Below are 17,952 nucleotides of genomic sequence, written 5' to 3' on the forward strand. Positions count from 1 at the left end.
CAACAGTGAATCAGACAAAACCCTAGGCTATCGAGGCGTTACAAAGAGCAAAGAGATGAAATTCAAAGCCAGCACAAAGTAATTACTCGGTGAAGATGAAGAGCCCTAAGGAGAGAGAAAGAGAGGCGCGAATATCGGAGGAACAATAATGATAATGCTGAGATGACGTGATCAAGTGATTCAAAATTTGAAGAACAGGATCATTGAAGTTCTATTTGAAAAATCACAAAGCTTATCCAATTCAAAGCCACTTTAGTAAGGTTGCGCGGCCCGACAGTTAAGGGAGTTCATCAACCAGTTTTGATGGCCCAATGGGCCATCAACCTGCAGAGGGCAATTGTTAGCCCATAAAATAAATATTTTAGAAATCCAAAGTTCCTTGGCCCAGCTACTAAAAACCATGCTGCCCAAGTGTTTCGGTCCGTAGAAATGAAACCCAAAAGATGAAAATCCAGCGAAAAAAGTGAGGTGGAGGTTACATTTGAAAAGGATGACCAAGTCAGAAATAATTTTGAAGAGGGAAGAATCGAACGTGGCCCATTTTGAGAAGTAGTGGGATGAAAGTTATGGAATTGGAAACAAAAAGTACCATCGGCAGAAGAAAAAGAGCAGACATCATCTCAACAACAAACATAGCTCTAAAAAAAGCTCTGTATTTTCAGCAATCTTTCTGCAGAATTTTCGTACCTTCATCTTATCATTTTCTAGACATTGTAGCGTACATGTTTAGCTTGTTTTTGCTGGGTTCCTTGAACTATTACAACACTTTTTTTTGTGATTAGTATGACAAACATTTGCCATTTTGAATTTTCACTAGCAAAGAATCAATATTCGGTTGCTATTAATAATTCGTCTTCTATTTTATTTTAGTTCTTTAGTGTTTTACCGATGAACTTGAAACTGACGACGGAACCGGGGCTCATTTTCGCTTGGTTTTAGAAGTTAGATTTTTACTTTCATTTGTTATTTTTATTTGGCACTCATGTACCTAACATGCCTGCAATCAACACGCTCGAGCCAATTTTTATATGCAAACAAGTACCAATATGAAATACTTGTTATCGAATTTCCGTGAAAAAGAATATATTACATGTAAAATTTGTGGAAAATATAGAAACGACAAGAGGCGAAAAATAAAATAAAAGAAACCCGAAATTCGTATGGCCGAAATAGTGAATGAATTGAAGCCTCACAAAAATCTTCTTTACTCTCCACAAAAACCCATTTCGTTTGGGGTTTGCATTATCCAAGTGCAAGAAGTATGGCGGCAGCATCAGCTGAATCGTTGCTGAAAATGTCAATGGCCGCCACGTCCAATGCTTCTTCCCTCTGCAACTGCAATGGCTTTTCCAGAAGGTCCGTGCCGCCTCTTTCTCCATCCACGCGACGTCGTATTGCCGATTCTTCTTCCAGAGCTCGTGCCCTTACTTCTTCGTTTCTGGGGACCATGAGGTTCAGCCCTGAGCCGGCCAAGATGTCGCCTTTTCGGCATAAATAGCTGAAGAACAACTTCTCTGTCTTTGCTATGGCTGCTGGTGAACTCTTTATCCCTGTATTCCCACTTTTCTCCTATTCTTTTTGTACAAATTGTTTTTAGATGACTTCTTGTGTGGTGTCCTTTTAGGTATTAATCTAGCAATTTCATGTTTTTTTTGTGTTTGGTGTAAATTTCGTTTCTGGGTCTTGTCTATTTGGAATTGTTTTTATTCATATTTCATTGATTGCAACTTTCTTTATCAATTGTTAGATAACTAGTGTTCTTAGCTCAAGATCATTGGTCATCATGCGAATTATGGAATGCTTATTACCCTTTCTTTTCTGTCTCCGAAAACAAATGATCTTTCAGCATCAGCTTCTCTTCTATATTATTATATGTTTTAAAAATACCTATCCTGAAACTATCTGATGATTTACTAGCTGTTGAAACATGATTTGTCTGGTTAATTCTAAGTGAGCCATTGAGGGCAACTTGTTCTTTTCTAATGCTGATTGGTATTGGAACTCTAAAGAACAAGAGTTTTGCTTAAATTTTCTGCAGAGGAGAAGAGAACGGTTCCATTAAAGGACTATCGCAACATAGGAATTATGGCCCATATAGATGCAGGGAAGACCACCACTACCGAGCGAATTCTGTATTATACTGGTAGAAACTACAAAATTTGTGAGGTACATGAGGCTACCATGGACTGGATGGAGCAAGAACAAGAAAGAGGGATTACCATTACTTCTGCTGCAACTACCACATTTTGGAACAAGCATAGGATTAACATAATTGATACTCCGGGGCATGTCGATTTCACCCTTGAAGTGGAACGAGCCCTCAGGGTTTTAGATGGTGCAATATGCTTGTTTGACAGTGTTGCTGGTGTGGAGCCACAGTCTGAAACTGTTTGGAGGCAGGCTGATAAATATGGTGTTCCTAGAATATGTTTCATAAATAAAATGGATCGTCTAGGAGCAAATTTTTTCCGAACAAGGGACATGATTGTATCGAATCTTGGTGCAAAACCGCTTGTTCTTCAACTCCCAATTGGTGCAGAGGATACTTTTAAAGGGGTTATTGATCTTGTGAAGATGCAAGCAGTACTATGGTCTGGAGAGGAATTGGGTGCAAAATTTACCTACGAGGACATTCCTGGTGATCTTCAGGACTTGGCTCAAGAATATAGAGGACAGATGATTGAAACTGTTGTGGAGCAGGATGATGCAGCTATGGAGAGCTATCTGGAAGGAATTGAGCCTGATGAGGAAACAGTAAAGAGATTAGTCAGGCTAGGAACTATTTCAGGCAGTTTTGTTCCAGTTTTATGCGGCTCCGCCTTTAAGAACAAAGGCGTCCAACCACTACTTGATGCGGTTGTTGATTATTTGCCATCTCCCATTGAGTTGCCAGCAATGAAAGGAACCGACCCTGATGACCCTGAGTTGATAATTGAAAGGAATGCAAATGATGACGAACCATTTGCTGGATTAGCTTTCAAGATCATGAACGATCCTTTCGTTGGCTCTCTTACATTTGTTCGAATATATGCCGGGAAGCTTGCTGCTGGATCTTATGTAATAAATGCAAACAAAGGAAAGAAAGAGAGGATTGGTAGACTCCTTGAAATGCATGCTAACAGCAGAGAGGACATCAAAGTAGCTTTAACTGGTGATATTGTAGCTCTTGCGGGTCTGAAAGACACAATTACAGGAGAAACATTGTGTGATCCAGATAAGCCTATTGTACTTGAACGAATGGATTTCCCTGATCCTGTTATTAAGGTTGCCATTGAACCGAAGACAAAAGCTGATGTTGATAAGATGGCGGTTGGCTTAATCAAGCTTGCTCAAGAAGATCCATCTTTTCACTTTTCACGAGATGAAGAGATAAACCAGACAGTTATTGAAGGAATGGGAGAATTACACCTTGAAATTATCGTTGACAGGCTTAAGAGAGAATTTAAGGTTCGTATTTGCCTCTACTCATTTATCCATATGTATGCCAATTGCCAAAAATGTTTTCATGACTTCCTCTGGTAAAAACTTATATCATACTTAATCCAGTCAGGTAAAGGAAAAGAGAATTATAGTCATGTTCAATATCATGATTGGAAAATACAGATATTATACGTACATGATGTTTTTACAAGTGGCACGTGTGTTAACCGCCAATCTCTCCATTAACGTGTGAAATTCAAGAGTTGCTGTTCTGGACTTCCATCCTTGTCATTGTCAATGCAACGTATTTCATAGCAAAGTTTTGATAAATATTTTTTGCCTGTTTCTAAAAGGTGGAAGCCAATGTCGGAGCACCCCAAGTCAACTACCGGGAAAGTATTTCCAAGATCACAGAAGTGAAGTATGTTCACAAGAAACAGTCCGGTGGTGCTGGTCAGTTTGCTGATATTACAGTTCGGTTTGAGCCAATGGAAGCAGGAAACGGGTACGAGTTCAAGAGTGAGATCAAGGGAGGCGCTGTCCCAAGAGAATACATTCCTGGTGTCATGAAAGGATTGGAAGAAAGCATGTCCAATGGGGTGTTGGCTGGCTATCCTGTAGTCGATGTTCGTGCAGTATTAGTGGATGGTTCTTACCATGATGTGGATTCAAGTGTGTTGGCATTCCAGTTGGCTGCTCGAGGAGCTTTCAGAGAAGGGATGAGGAAAGCAGGCCCACAGCTGCTTGAACCAATTATGAAAGTCGAAGTTGTCACTCCTGAAGAACATTTGGGAGACGTGATTGGTGACCTTAACTCGAGGAGAGGTCAGATCAACAACTTTGGGGACAAACCCGGTGGATTGAAGGTATGTGACAGAGTGTTTCATGCTCCTTTATGGTCTGAAATTTGCGCAAATTATTCGATCTCTTTAAATTGACAACCAACGATTGCAGGTGGTCGATGCACTGGTTCCGCTTGCCGAAATGTTCCAATACGTCAGTACTCTCCGAGGCATGACCAAAGGCCGCGCTTCCTACACCATGCAGTTGGCCAAATTCGACGTGGTTCCACTGCACATTCAGAATCAGCTCGCTGCAAAAGAGGAGGCTGTTGCTGCCTAATGTAGTTTTCCAGGATCTGTAACATAGTGCACTCGATGATTTTTTTGTATGAAAGACGTGCAAAATGCAGATAGATACATACATACATAAAAGAAAGGTTTCGATTGTCTGCTTTGTATGTATCACTGTCGAATGAGTTGATTGAGAAAATAGATATGGTCTCATACCAGAAGTTCATGTTGCATAGGTTGTAGCTTAATTACAGGGATAAACCCCATTCTAGTCCTCTTTGTTTCACGAATTTCTCGATTCAGTCCCTTTTGTTTGAAAATGTCTAAAATAGTCTATTTTTAGGGATTGTCCCATTTTAGTCTTTTTTTATTTACTTTTTACATTTTTTTTTATCTAGTTCATCATGCTTTTGTAAAATAAATAAATTAGTTTAGTATTTTTGACCAAAATGCTGTCGGGTTGTATCCATCAGGTTTTACAGACGATTCCTTGCAGCCTAACCACGTTGTCGCAACCGATGGTTCTTGTCATGGATTTTTTCAACAACACTTAGCACAATTTTGTCTCGTTTCCTACTTCTAGGCGTACAGTAATAAACAAAATTTATAAATGAAATCAACATGAGAGGGACAAAGGCCTGAAATTTTATTCAGAGATGCCAAATGTTATTACATTAGTAACCTCCTATAAAGTAGAAGATTACTGGTTTAACTACTTATTCATAGCGAAAAATACAACACACATACACTTGAAAGATAATATTACAAATTTATTTTGAAGAATAGCGGAAAATACAACATACATAAACTTGAAATAAAATATTACAAATTTATTTTGAATAAAAATAAAGAGAATGATCGATGTCTTCGTCTTCTTTTGCTTGATATTTATAGGAGTCTCTCTCGGATTTGAAATCCGGACTCCAAACTTGTGGAAGACTCCTTACATTCGATGACTTATAAGAGTCGTTCTCGGATTTAAAATCCAGACTTCAAACTTGTGGATGACTCCTTACATTCGAAGACTATCTCCACTGTATAAAGACGAGTCTTTCCAGCGTGCTTATATCTCCTCTCACACGTATCCTGAGAAACTTTTCAAGGGGTCACCCATCCTATAATTACCCCAAGTCATGCATGCTTAATTTCAGAGTTATTATTTGATGAGCTCTTGAAAAGAAGATGAACCTTCTTGATATGAATAGTACATATCAAATCTTTTGTACTCTCATTTTAGTGTGGGATCAGTTCATTCATGCCACCCATCACCCATTCATTGGTTGGATTTCTATCTTTCAGGTCAAGCTCTGATACCAACGTAACATTCCAGATTCAACAGCTATTTCACTGTATCAAGAGTGGTCTTTCCAGCGTGCTTATGTTCTTACTCACACGCACCCTGAGAAACTTCCCAATGGATCACTCATCTTATAATTGTCTCAAGTCAAGCATGATTAACTTTGAAGTTCTTATGTAAAAAGATCTCAAAAATAAGCTGCAATTTCGTGATATGAGTACTACCTATCAAATATTTTAATCCCTTTTCAACCATGCAGTCCCATACCTATAAAGTCTCAGAATATATCTCATTCTGGTACGGGATCGGTTCATTTATATCTCCCTTCGCAAAAAAGCTTTTCAGGAGCCGCTTATTATCCGTGCAATCTCTTGGCACCGGTGATCACTCCCTGCCCTATTTTCAGTCTCGGGCATCACATGTCCATTGCCCACCATCTTCCACATTATTCGTTGATCGAGCAAAACTTTCCCTAGAAAATCAATGCAAATATATAAATTTAGCTTGAATAAGCCACAAGTGCACAAGTAAAATTATAATATAAAGTACTAGAGTACGAGTATCGTCCTCAGAGACTATATCACACACAGTTTCTCTTATTTATATTCCTTAGCCAAAGTTTACGAGATTTCTAAAAATATTGTATTAAACCAGATCTTTAACTAGAAGAGAAACTAAATCAAACACCAATTAGTGATGAAAACAATGTTGGAGACTAACAATTATGAGGGATTTTGTTGGAATGCCGGTTCACCTATCCCATGATTGATTTGAACTGATTATCTTCAATTCAATTATACTTTTGAAAAGACTCCCCAAGTTGTTAACACTCTCTGTCGAGCTATGTCAAACTAATTCCACTAACTGAAGTATCCAAATTTCTTTGATTATTTATCAATAACGATTGCTTTACACTCCCTGGAATCCCATAACTTTCTACCTATCGGGTTATGGTTATAAACATATATTCAACACCATATATCTATGCGTATTGTAAATCCATGGATTTTGTCACTCGATCTAGCTGTAAAATCACCTCTCGATATCATTCACAACGCAAAGATTTATGAAGAACTTAGCTACGCTTCCACATATAAAATCTGTACAGTGACATAATCAAGCATTCATCAAAAGAAATTTAACCAATCCAAAAATCAATCACACATGTGTCAAGGGTAGGATCCTTAAATTCCAACAAAAGATAGTTTAGCTACTGAAATTCATACCAAACTAAAAGCGTAGTAAACCGAATCCCATTTTACGAGAACAAATGATTAAACTTGATTAAGGAATTTTAATACGATTAATCGAACCAAAAAATCAACTTTGGGATGTCAGAAAATGGTCCAAGATTCAAAGTTGACTCGGTTATTTCAGAAGGTCCGAACAAGAACTATAGGGAGATCGGAAGGTCCGAAGAGATCAGACCAAGCAATGCAGTTCGGAAGCTGAGGAAGAGATCGGAACCACCGAACGTGATATCGGAGCTTCCAAAGAGTTAGACCATGCGCACTAGTGACGTATTACCAGATTTTTGAAATGCAATCACATGCATGAGATCGGAACACCCAAAGGATGGGATCGGAGCTTCCGAAGAGGGCAGTTCGGAACGTGGAAGACATGCGTGTTCGGAGCTTCCAAACCAGGGATTGGAGCTTTTGAACCCTTTCCTATAAATAAGGGTCGAGTTTCTCACAATAAGTGTATGTTTTTGGATGTGTTTGAGTGTATGTCAGATTATATTCTTAGGGTTTTACCCTTATACTCGAGGGTCAGGCATTAGCAGGGTGCTACGAGGCTTGTAGCAAGATTGTGATTGGGTTAGGGCCTTCGACATCAGTGGGATGACGATGAACATAGGTATAGTCCGACATCCCTATTAAATATTAGGGAGTATCTACTAGCTTAGTTAAGACTTGTAGACTAGTATTAGTGATATGATATTATCATGACTTACAGTCTTCAAACTTAGACTGGTGCTACTAGGACTACTTTAGTGAGGTACGTAAGTACTGACTGAGATATCCAACGAGTATGTATGCTTATATGTTGCATATTATGTGCCATGATACATGTTTTATTGATTTGATATATTATGCTGCACATGCATATTCATGTTGTGCTGAGTATCCTTCGAGATAGTCTTAGTAGTAGGGTCTCTCACCCTATATTACATGTTATATTGTCTGACACCAGGAGAATCCGTGATGAGAGGACTGACGCTATGGTGGTTCAGATGAGTGTGTGGATGTACCCAGTAAAGTTGACTCCAGATGGTACTACATACTCATCGGCGCCAAAACTGAGCAGATATCGTGTTAACCAGTACCTAGTCATTTGCATGCATCATACTAGGTTTGTATACTCGTTCTTATTGTCCTGAGCATATTTCTCTCACGTCCATGTTGTTGTTGTGTTTATTGGACGGGTTAATTGCATTCATACCCCTGTGAAAAGTTTAAAAGGCATAAAACACCTTATGTAAAATTAATAACATGTTAGACCCTATGTTTTAAAAAAATTAGCATAAAAACCTCTATGATAGGGTATAAATGTGCCCGAATTAGTTTAACATAGGGGTGAAATGTGCTACATTTTAAAAAACTGAGGGATTCATCAGCCTATTAATATTTCTTAGTGGCTTTTATGATTTTTAGACATTTCACAGGGGAAATTAATGCAATTAGCCCTTTATTGGACACCCCATTTGACGGACATGTGTGCAGATGGACCAAGAACGAGATCAGTGGTTAGTCGGTGATCAAGGCTTGGTAGCGTGTATCGCTGGTGGTTTCTAGATTAAGCTTTGACATGGTATTATTGATTTTTACCTTGGATCATATTAATTAGTTATTTATAGTGTTTATTTATTTTCCGTAGTAACTCTGGTTAAGTTTTCAAATTATTATCATTGCATGCTTAAGACTCTGGTTAGTAGATGATCTGAATAAAGTCACTACATTTATGGTATCAGAGCATGCATTAGTATCTTTGCGACATAGTTGAGATTGATGAGATAAGATTAAAAATTATGCTTTCTTGTAGATGATCGAGTTAGCCGATGCTAATAGTTGCGACAAGAACGGACGTTGGAATGAGAATACCTTGAGATATCCCCGTAGTCACTATCATCGTCACCAGGATGATTGTCAAAGATTCAACTTATATAGGTTCCGGAAATTTGGACCTAAGGTGATGATCGAGTATGAGACTCCAGGCGTAGCAAAGGACTGGCGAAATGCTTGGGACTTTGCTGTCCATCCTGCTTTGACATGGGAAGGCACCTCTGAATGTTCTCCACAAATAGTTGGAGAGATTGTCATGAAAATTATGTCTCACCTACTAGATAATGGACCCCACAATATTGGAAGGATCCAATAGATCAGTAAGATCTTATATATCTTAGGATGTAGAGGTTCTGCCAGAAGTTTGCATTGATGCATAGTAGATGAAACGAACCAAACTACTACTGAATTTTTTTTAAAAAAATACTTTATTCTATTTCTTTACTTTAAAATAATTTTCCATCAAATAATATACAATATATAAATATATATTACATGCAATTAAAGATATTAAATTAAATACTTAAACTTAATTTTATATTCATGCATGAAAATATCATAACTTAAATACTCAAACAATATTCCTCCGTAAATCCATGCATGCATAACATATTCCATAACCATGCAAAACCATGAAAATAAAACATTAATAAATTCTAACAAATGCGGAAAATTAAATACTGTTTAAAAATAAATCCTCAAAACAGTATCATCATATGGTCACGGGCTGAACTAGCTGCTCGGACGCTCATACGCTTTTACCACCAGTTGGGAAAACATACTCATCTTTAAACTCATGCTCACCTGCACCATTTAAATCTAGTGAGCCTAGAAGCTCAGCACATTCTATCCTTATATATCAACATGAAACCACATGCATGAAAACATCATATAAAATATCGTGAATATACTTATACATGCATGATCTTAAAAATATTACATAATGATGCATCTTAATCTTCACATCAACATATATCATCATAAACACCATCATAAACTTTATACTTGATACTTAACATAATATGGCACGTCTTACATTCTTTAAACATCATAGGTTGTATCCATGTCGGTGATCTTAATCTATAACGATTGATCAATCATAAAACCAACGTACGTGGCGGTGGGGTTTCTACCTCTTAACTGCCACTTCACCAACACTCAATGTTGGATCCATGAGCTCATTAAAACATTAACAGAAAAGTCACCAGGACCAGGTATCCCGACCTCCAACTACATCACTTTCAACTTCACTTCAACTTCCTTAAATTTTTTTTTTCTTAACATGCCTTTAAATTTCTCATTAAAATTCTTACATGATGCATGAACTGAAAAATTCTTCATAATTTCTTTATTTCATGAAAATTTGTCCGTAAATATATATTTAATTTATTTTCTTAAAAATCATACTTATATATAATAAAAATACATGCATGAATTAAATATATATTTACGGACTATTTATTTTTTTTAGAACTTGTTCGAGCTGCTGACCCTTAACTTAAATCCATAAATTTCTAGACTGGCCCATTAATAACTTAATCTAGTACATTAACTTAAACTAGCCCGTTCCTATTCTGACCATTTAATCACCTAGCCCAACATGACTTGGCCCAATAATTCTCACGGACCCCTAGGCCCATGAAAACTAATGAACTCACTTAAAATATTAATTAAGCCCAAGTTATACAATTTAACTAGCCCAATTAATTAATTAGCCAACCCAAGCCCATAATTTCTTAACTTAAACTCTAAATTAAATAAATTAAAATATCCGAGCCCGAACCAACATAACCCGAACCCGGACCCACCTAGCTTGACCCACTTAATTTCTTGTCCCGACCGGACCCAAAACCCAAGCCCGGCCCGACTTAACCAAACCACCAAACCCTAGCCCTTCTCTCAAGACTCACGTGTGGCAGCCCTCACTCCAGCCCTTCGGCCGCCTAGCTCCGGCCACCCCTGGCCAGAGCCCCACCGATAGGACCTCCCCAGGGTCTTGCCAGTCTGACCAGACTAGGCCCTGGTCCAGCCAGCCCTCTAACCACCCAAAACAAAACCCATCTTCTCCATGAAAACTTGCGCACATAAGCTGCTGGACACAGCCATGTCTAGCCCTTGTTCTAGCCTCTCCCAAGGCCAAACCACCATCTATAACAGATCCTAGGGACCCTATCTCAAACCCCTAGCCCTTGTTCAGCCCCACGAATAGCCCCTTAATCGGCAGCCATGAGAAAAAAACATGAACAAGCATAAAAACGTGAACCATGCATAGAACTTTGATGAATCTCATACAAATTAAAACCACAAGCATTAATCAGATCATTCATCTAAAAAAAGTGTAATATGATCTAAATGATGATCAAGAATGGATTCGAGATGTGCCTTTGCGTTATATACGCTCGAAATCACGTTACCTTCACGTAGATCGTCGTCTGAGACGAACGAGACGTCAAATCTTAAAGTTTTTCTCAAGATTCACGTGAATGTGTGTGTGAGTGTGTGAATGGAGGTTGTGAATCTGATAGGAGGCGGCTTAATCAAGTTTAACGTGAAGATGAAGAAGAATCACTAGTATAAAAGTCGCAAAAGACTTCGGTTATTAACTTAAGTCGTATGTAGATAATTACTGAAGTAGTGTCACGTGAAGTAATAGGGTACTATTTTACTTCGCGTTATAACCGAAGTCTTAGCCGTGAAATTACCGAAGTCTTTTTTGGTTCATGGAGACAAAACCGGTTCAGGATTGGACCGATGCTGAAGTAAAAACATATCTTTTACTTCGGCAATTTTATTAATTAACGAAGTAAAAGAAAGTTTTCGTTAATTTCATAAATTCTCGAAGTAAAAGATATGATTGTACTTCGTCGATTAATGAAATTGCCGAAGTAAAAGATATGCTTGTACTTCGGCAATGACACTAATCGATAAAGCAAAAGAATGTCTTGTACTTCGGCAATTTCACTAATTGACGAAGTAAAAGACATTTTCTTGCTTCGTCGATTAGTGAAATTACCGAAGTAATAGAAGACATATGACTGCAGCGTTTACATTGACTGATGAAGTAAATATTCTATTTATTTTCACAGGTTATGTGTTGTGGTGAAGTAATTTATTCGAACGACTTCGTTGATACGGATTTATGGTGAAGTAAATTATTTATATAACTTCATCATTGAAATTTTAGTGAAGTAAAAACATATGTTTCATTATATTAAAATTTAGATAATAATTCCACAATATAAATATATTTTTGAAACTTAAAATACACTATAAATATTCATAAATTATTCATCACAAAACGACAAACATCCATAAATCCACAAGTATATCCACCAAAATAACTCGAAAATATGCATATATCCACAAGTATTTCTACAGAACAAAAATTCTATCCGTAGAGACAACAAAGTATTATCCCAACATGCATGACACATTTAGGCATGTTGCATAATTTTGTGCCCGCAAGCGCACGTTTATTAAGTTTTAGTAAAAAATGAGTAAAAGTGTCGATTTCACGAGGAGTAATATGAAAATATTCAATACATGTAATTAAAATAGTCTTAATTTTATTTAAAAATTTAAACTTTGAAGATTTGCTGAAAAATTAAATAAATAGTAAAGAATTATCAAGCTCACGCACACACAAATCTTAAGAAATTATCAATCAGAGAGAAATTGTCTAGAAGTTTTGATTTCACTTGGTCTCGATAATATTCAATCCTAAATAATCTATTTCATGAATATCTTTCAATTAATAACCAAGAACACTTAGATTATTCTATTCCCTTCTCCCAAGCAACAAATAGAGTGTATCAACTACAGTTCGATTTAAATATCCATATTAAAAATCTAGATGCAGTGATATTTGTAAAACAATGTTCCTTAAAGGTTCTATTAAAGTTATATACTCTCCCGAGCTATATAAACAATTAATAGTGTAGTTTCTATTGATCATATTCAAAATTCCCTCTCCCGAGTGACGAATTCCAAATAAATATAACAACTCAATTTATGGCCAGTAAATTAAGAAGACATTCAATTCTAGAAACACAATTAATCTACAGAAATTCAATTCATTAAAATCAAAGATTCATGAATATGTCTCAACCAAGCTACGTCAACCTCTAGACTAGAAAAGTTTAGTTCATACTCAAATTCATAGCAAAACAAATCATGTTCAATATCTCAAACATAATTCAACAATCAAAAGGAATAAATAAAAATGAAATAACAAAGTCGTAGTCTTTCTTCCTTGTCCGGTTGAAAAGTCTTCGTCTTCGTTCCAAGCAATCTTCAAACAACGATCCAAAATCTCACGAAATTGCTCTCAAGAATATTGTGTGTATTGGCGGCTGATAGATCCCTCATACCACTCAGAAAATCCTTTTATATGTCCTAAAAATCGTCCAAAATAAGCACAAGAAAAACCAAAAAGTTTCCATAAAACCTTGGACTCTTCAAAACTAAAAAGACGACGGCGCGGGCGCGCTAATGACACGCGCGGGAGAGCCTCTCCCACGCAAAACATCTTTAGAAATTCTCAGGCAGCGCGGGCGCGCCAAGGATAGGCGCGGGCGCGCTGTAGGCTCGTATTTTACCACCAATTTCTTCATAGACAGCGCGGGCGCGCCTGGACCTCGAATTCAGCCTTTTTCTTCTCTTTTTCAATTCGTGATTCTTTCTTTAAACTTCCATCTTTTAGTCTTAATTCCACTTAAACGCATCAAAGTCCATTACTTCCTGCAAGTACAAAAACAACAGCAATTCATGCAATATCTACCAATAAATCCCAAAAGTCAAGTAAAATCATATACACATTAAGTGCACAAAATGCACTTATCAAATTTCCCCAAACTTGAACTTTTGTTCGTCCCGAGCAAAACTAATAGAAAACTCAAAACTCAAAAGAATGACTATGGGCCAATGGCCTCCGTATGGATTTCAAAAACAATTCAAATCTAATCATATCCAACCTACTAGAACTTGAAAAATTATTTATCAAGAAAAACAACTCAACCTTATAAACTCATAAACTCCGCAACTCACGTTTCAAAGTACCTTTCTCTGAACTCAATTCAAATATTCACAGATCATGAGGACTTTTAAAGGTAACACAGGACCAAAGTAAGGAAATTAAATAAAAAACACTCACAATCGGGTTAATTCAAATAAAAGCAGTGTGTGCGTGTTTCGATAAAGAATTCATACTCATTAAAAGTGTCAATCGACAGTCCATAGGCTAGACTTTCTCAACCCCTTTTCACTAGTATATTGGGAAACTGTGACTCGGTCAATAAGTTTTAATCGGCTTATAATGTAAGGCCTGACTCATGGCTACAAACGAAGGAATAAAAAGTCAAAAGAGGGAGTAAATGATGTCCAATCTCTAATTTCCACTCCTTTTCATTCAAATTTCACACTTTTTCTTCACCCCATTGATTTTTTTTTCATTTTCTTTTTCCACAACATATTTTTTTATTTTTTAATTTTGTTTTTTTTTTGTTTTTTTTTCACAACTTTTTTCAACTCTTTTTCATCCCTTTGTTTTTCCTTTCACTCCTTCCATATTCACAAATATAAACTAGGAGCACATACAATTCTAACATTCCAATTACTCCCTTAAAGGCAGAAAATAGTGTTTAGGCTATTCATAGATAGTTAATTTAGGATCTTGAAACGATGACGAATGGGAGTTTATCACACGTTTACACGCATGCCATTCGATTTTCAATAAAGTTCAAACAAGGTACTAGGGATACATACATTACTGGGGTAGCTTGAAAGGCTCAAACGATTTCAGAAAAATTTCATAATCATTCCTAATCACAGTTATGCCCGTATTTTGCCTCCAGGGATGTTCGAACTAGTTCTAGACAAGTCTCAATCCACAATCAATTTATACAAATTTCAATCAGTGCAGAATAAATAATCATTAGCAGTAAACGATGATTTTCAACAAAGTCTCATTTTTGTACCTCATGCACTCATAAAAGTGTAGGCTCAAATGGGCAACTAAGGATAAACATTTTTTAACAAATCAAGCCCAAAATCCAAACAATGTCTCAATCATCTCTATGTTTGTATGTTTCAACATTCAAATGCAAGCACAAATCACAGAGTATATAAGAGTTCAATCGTTCACTTGGTTCCAAAAATTCAAAATTTTTGGTTAGATAGGTGGACAATCATGAATTTTAGTTACACAATTCTAACATCATAGGCCATTCTTGATTTTGCAAAGCATTCACCAATACCAACTCACAACACAACATAATGTCATTTAGCCACCAACACAACACAATAAATTCTAAAAAAAACAAAACAAAACAAAAAACCTGAAAACCAAAAAAAACACAAAACAAAACAAAAACAACAAAATTTCAGATTTTACAATCCCCCCAAACTTGGTACATTCATTGTCCTCAAGGAATAAAACAAGAAAACATAAAGGACATGTACCTCAAACAACGACCGTCAGTGGTCGTCGCTATCACCATCATCATAGGCATCGTCGGAAGGGCCAAACGTGGGTGGCCACTGTGGATACGGAGGGAATGGGTGAGCCGAACTAGCAGCATGTAGAAACTGATGGCTCAAAGCATCGATGAAGCCCATCACATAATCCATAAATACACCAGTCTGCTGCTGAAAAGTCCAGAACTCTTGTCTGTGCTGGCGCAACTCCTCCTCCAACACAGCTACACGGTCAGGTGCGACAGGGGTAGGAGCCGCAGGCCTGGGTGCTGGGCCTCTCCTTGCGGTGGCTCTCTCATTAAACTGTCGTCTCTCAGCACGCGTTCTCTGTGTTAGGGAATTTACATTTGTTTTTATTGTTGTTGGATTTATTAATGGGCCTGGTTTATAGCCCAATATGAATTGTCATATGTAATAAAAGTGGGCCTGGTTTATGGCCCGTTCCCACCCCTTAAAATGTATCCCCTACTTGTCATAATTATTTATTGTAAATACATTAGACTTAGTGGGAGATGAAGATTTGAAGAAATGGTGGGCCCAGCAGACAATGAAGACTGAAAAAATGTAAATTGGAAGCTCAATGTAATAGGATTGCATTGCATACCTGCATATTACCTAGGATTGGACTTAGACTCGTGATTGGCAACCACGGGTCGATTAGTAATGGAATCGATCATCCTAAAAAAATAATATATGATATTATCGTTGTATGCATGTTTAGACTAAATTGTATGAATCCCGCAAGCATACAAATTTTAAATGATGAGACGAATTTTCAAAATTAAAATCCCTCATTTTAAATATGATTTAAAATTGATATCAAGATTAAAAGGAAATTTAAATATTGTTTAAATGTTCCTACCTTCCATCAACGATCAATGTATGAGATGCTACCCGCGGATACGGTCCGGCTCATATTATTGGGGGGGCCGTTCGTCGGAAAGCTGTACATTGGATCGACACATGTTGTAAGTTGGGTGGAATTCCCATGAGATCGGCTCATATTATTGGGGGATCCACATGGCGACCGTCCATCACAACTTAATATTGATGGGTCATCTTGACGTGTCACAATAAACGGCGTCATATTATTGGGCCCTTATTGGACATGAGGTAAAAACGTGGAGGTTGCTTTGGAAGCAATTGGGCTCTACCTTTTGAAAATTATGGTTGGCTGATATTATTCGGGACCATAAGTTTGTCAATTGGACTCCATGTTCTCACTAAGGAAAACAGTTTCCCGTTTTCACTAGAGGGTAGTGAAATCGTTAAAATAGTGGGAGTGAGATTCATAAAATAAATTTCGCCTATTTTATGTCTTAGTAAATTAATTAAACAATCACTGATTATTGTCTGTTTCTTTTCAGTATTTCATTAAGATGAATTCGCGCAATCCACTATTCTCTATTCTCGAACAAAATAAACTGACTGGCGCAAACTATACGGAATGGTTCCGTAAGTTGAAGATTGTCTTGACCTCGGAGAAGATGCTCTACGTGTTAGAAAAATCTCCTCCGAAGGAATCACCAGCTGATATAAGTCCGGAAGAGTTGGCCAAACTTGATAAATGGTGGGACCATGATATCAAGGCCAAATGCTATATGCAAGCTTCGATGTCTGATGAACTCCAGAGGCAATTTGAGGATACCATGAATGCTGCTGACATTCACGTACAACTCAAGGAACTTTTTGGGGATCAATCGAGAGCTGAAAGGTTCGCTACTGTAAAAGAGCTAATGACGTGTCGCATGCGCGAAGGGACTTCGGTCCGTGATCATGGGGTACGAGTGATTTGGCTCATACAGAAGTTGGTAACGCTTGATTTGGTATTGGAGCATGAACTCAATGTGGACTTATTACTTCTCTCTCTTCCTTCATCGTTTGACGGTTTTGTGGTGAATTTCAATATGAACAAGATAGAGGCCTCCCTTGAAGAGATGGTCAATATGCTTGTAACATATGAAGCCAATTTAAAGAAGGATAAACCAGTTCTCTTGGTAGGCTCCTCTTCTTCTGCTAAGAAGGGGCCAAGTACAAAAGGTAAGAAACGTTCTGCCCCATCAAAGAAAACCGGACCCGAGAAGAAGAACAAGACAAAGGCTTCAAACATGGAAAAGTCCAAGGATGTTTGCCATCACTGCAAGAAACCCGGTCATTGGAAACGTAACTGCAAGGAATATCTAGAGCAGTTGCGAACTGCGAAGGGTATGTTCTATATTGAAATAAATGTTTCACTTAATACTACTTCTTGGGTATTGGATACCGGATGTGGATCTCACATTTGCAATGATTTGCAGGTGATGAAAAGAAGTCGCAAGCTTAGAATGGGTGAGACCCAGCTGAGGCTCGGAAATGGTTCTAGAGTTGAAGCCAAAGCTATGGGAGACGTTTATTTAATTTTGCAGAATGATTTTAAGTTACTTTTGAGAGATGTTTTATTTGTTCCAGATTTGATTAAAAACATTATTTCTGTTTCTATGCTTGATAGAGATGGTTTTTCTTGCAATTTTGTGAATGAGATTTGCAATATTTACAAGAATGAATGTTTGATTGGAAATGGACAACTTGAAAACAATCTATATAACTTAAAATTAAAAGACGTTCCAATAAATTATGTTGATAA

At 37.3% G+C, this 17,952-nt stretch overlaps 1 protein-coding gene across 1 annotated transcript; it reads left to right on the forward strand.

The window, feature by feature from the left end:
* The first annotated feature begins 1,379 nt into the window (after positions 1–1,379).
* LOC140882355 (elongation factor G-2, chloroplastic) lies at positions 1,380–4,639 on the forward strand. Its single transcript, XM_073288310.1, has 4 exons — positions 1,380–1,535; positions 2,039–3,447; positions 3,774–4,286; positions 4,375–4,639. The coding sequence occupies exons 1-4, from the start codon at positions 1,526–1,528 to the stop codon at positions 4,540–4,542; spliced, it is 2,100 nt and encodes a 699-aa protein (XP_073144411.1). The 5' UTR covers positions 1,380–1,525; the 3' UTR covers positions 4,543–4,639.
* Positions 4,640–17,952: the final 13,313 nt, after the last annotated feature.

This window comes from Henckelia pumila, chromosome 2, assembly GCF_033568475.1.
Source record: "Henckelia pumila isolate YLH828 chromosome 2, ASM3356847v2, whole genome shotgun sequence".
NCBI lineage: Eukaryota > Viridiplantae > Streptophyta > Magnoliopsida > Lamiales > Gesneriaceae > Henckelia > Henckelia pumila.

Excerpts from the sequence above, each read along its gene's own strand:
- LOC140882355 (XM_073288310.1), top strand. Across the intron at positions 3,448-3,773 it reads GGCTTAAGAGAGAATTTAAG|GTGGAAGCCAATGTCGGAGC; the intron begins GTTCGTATTTGC and ends TGTTTCTAAAAG. Across the intron at positions 4,287-4,374 it reads ACAAACCCGGTGGATTGAAG|GTGGTCGATGCACTGGTTCC; the intron begins GTATGTGACAGA and ends CAACGATTGCAG.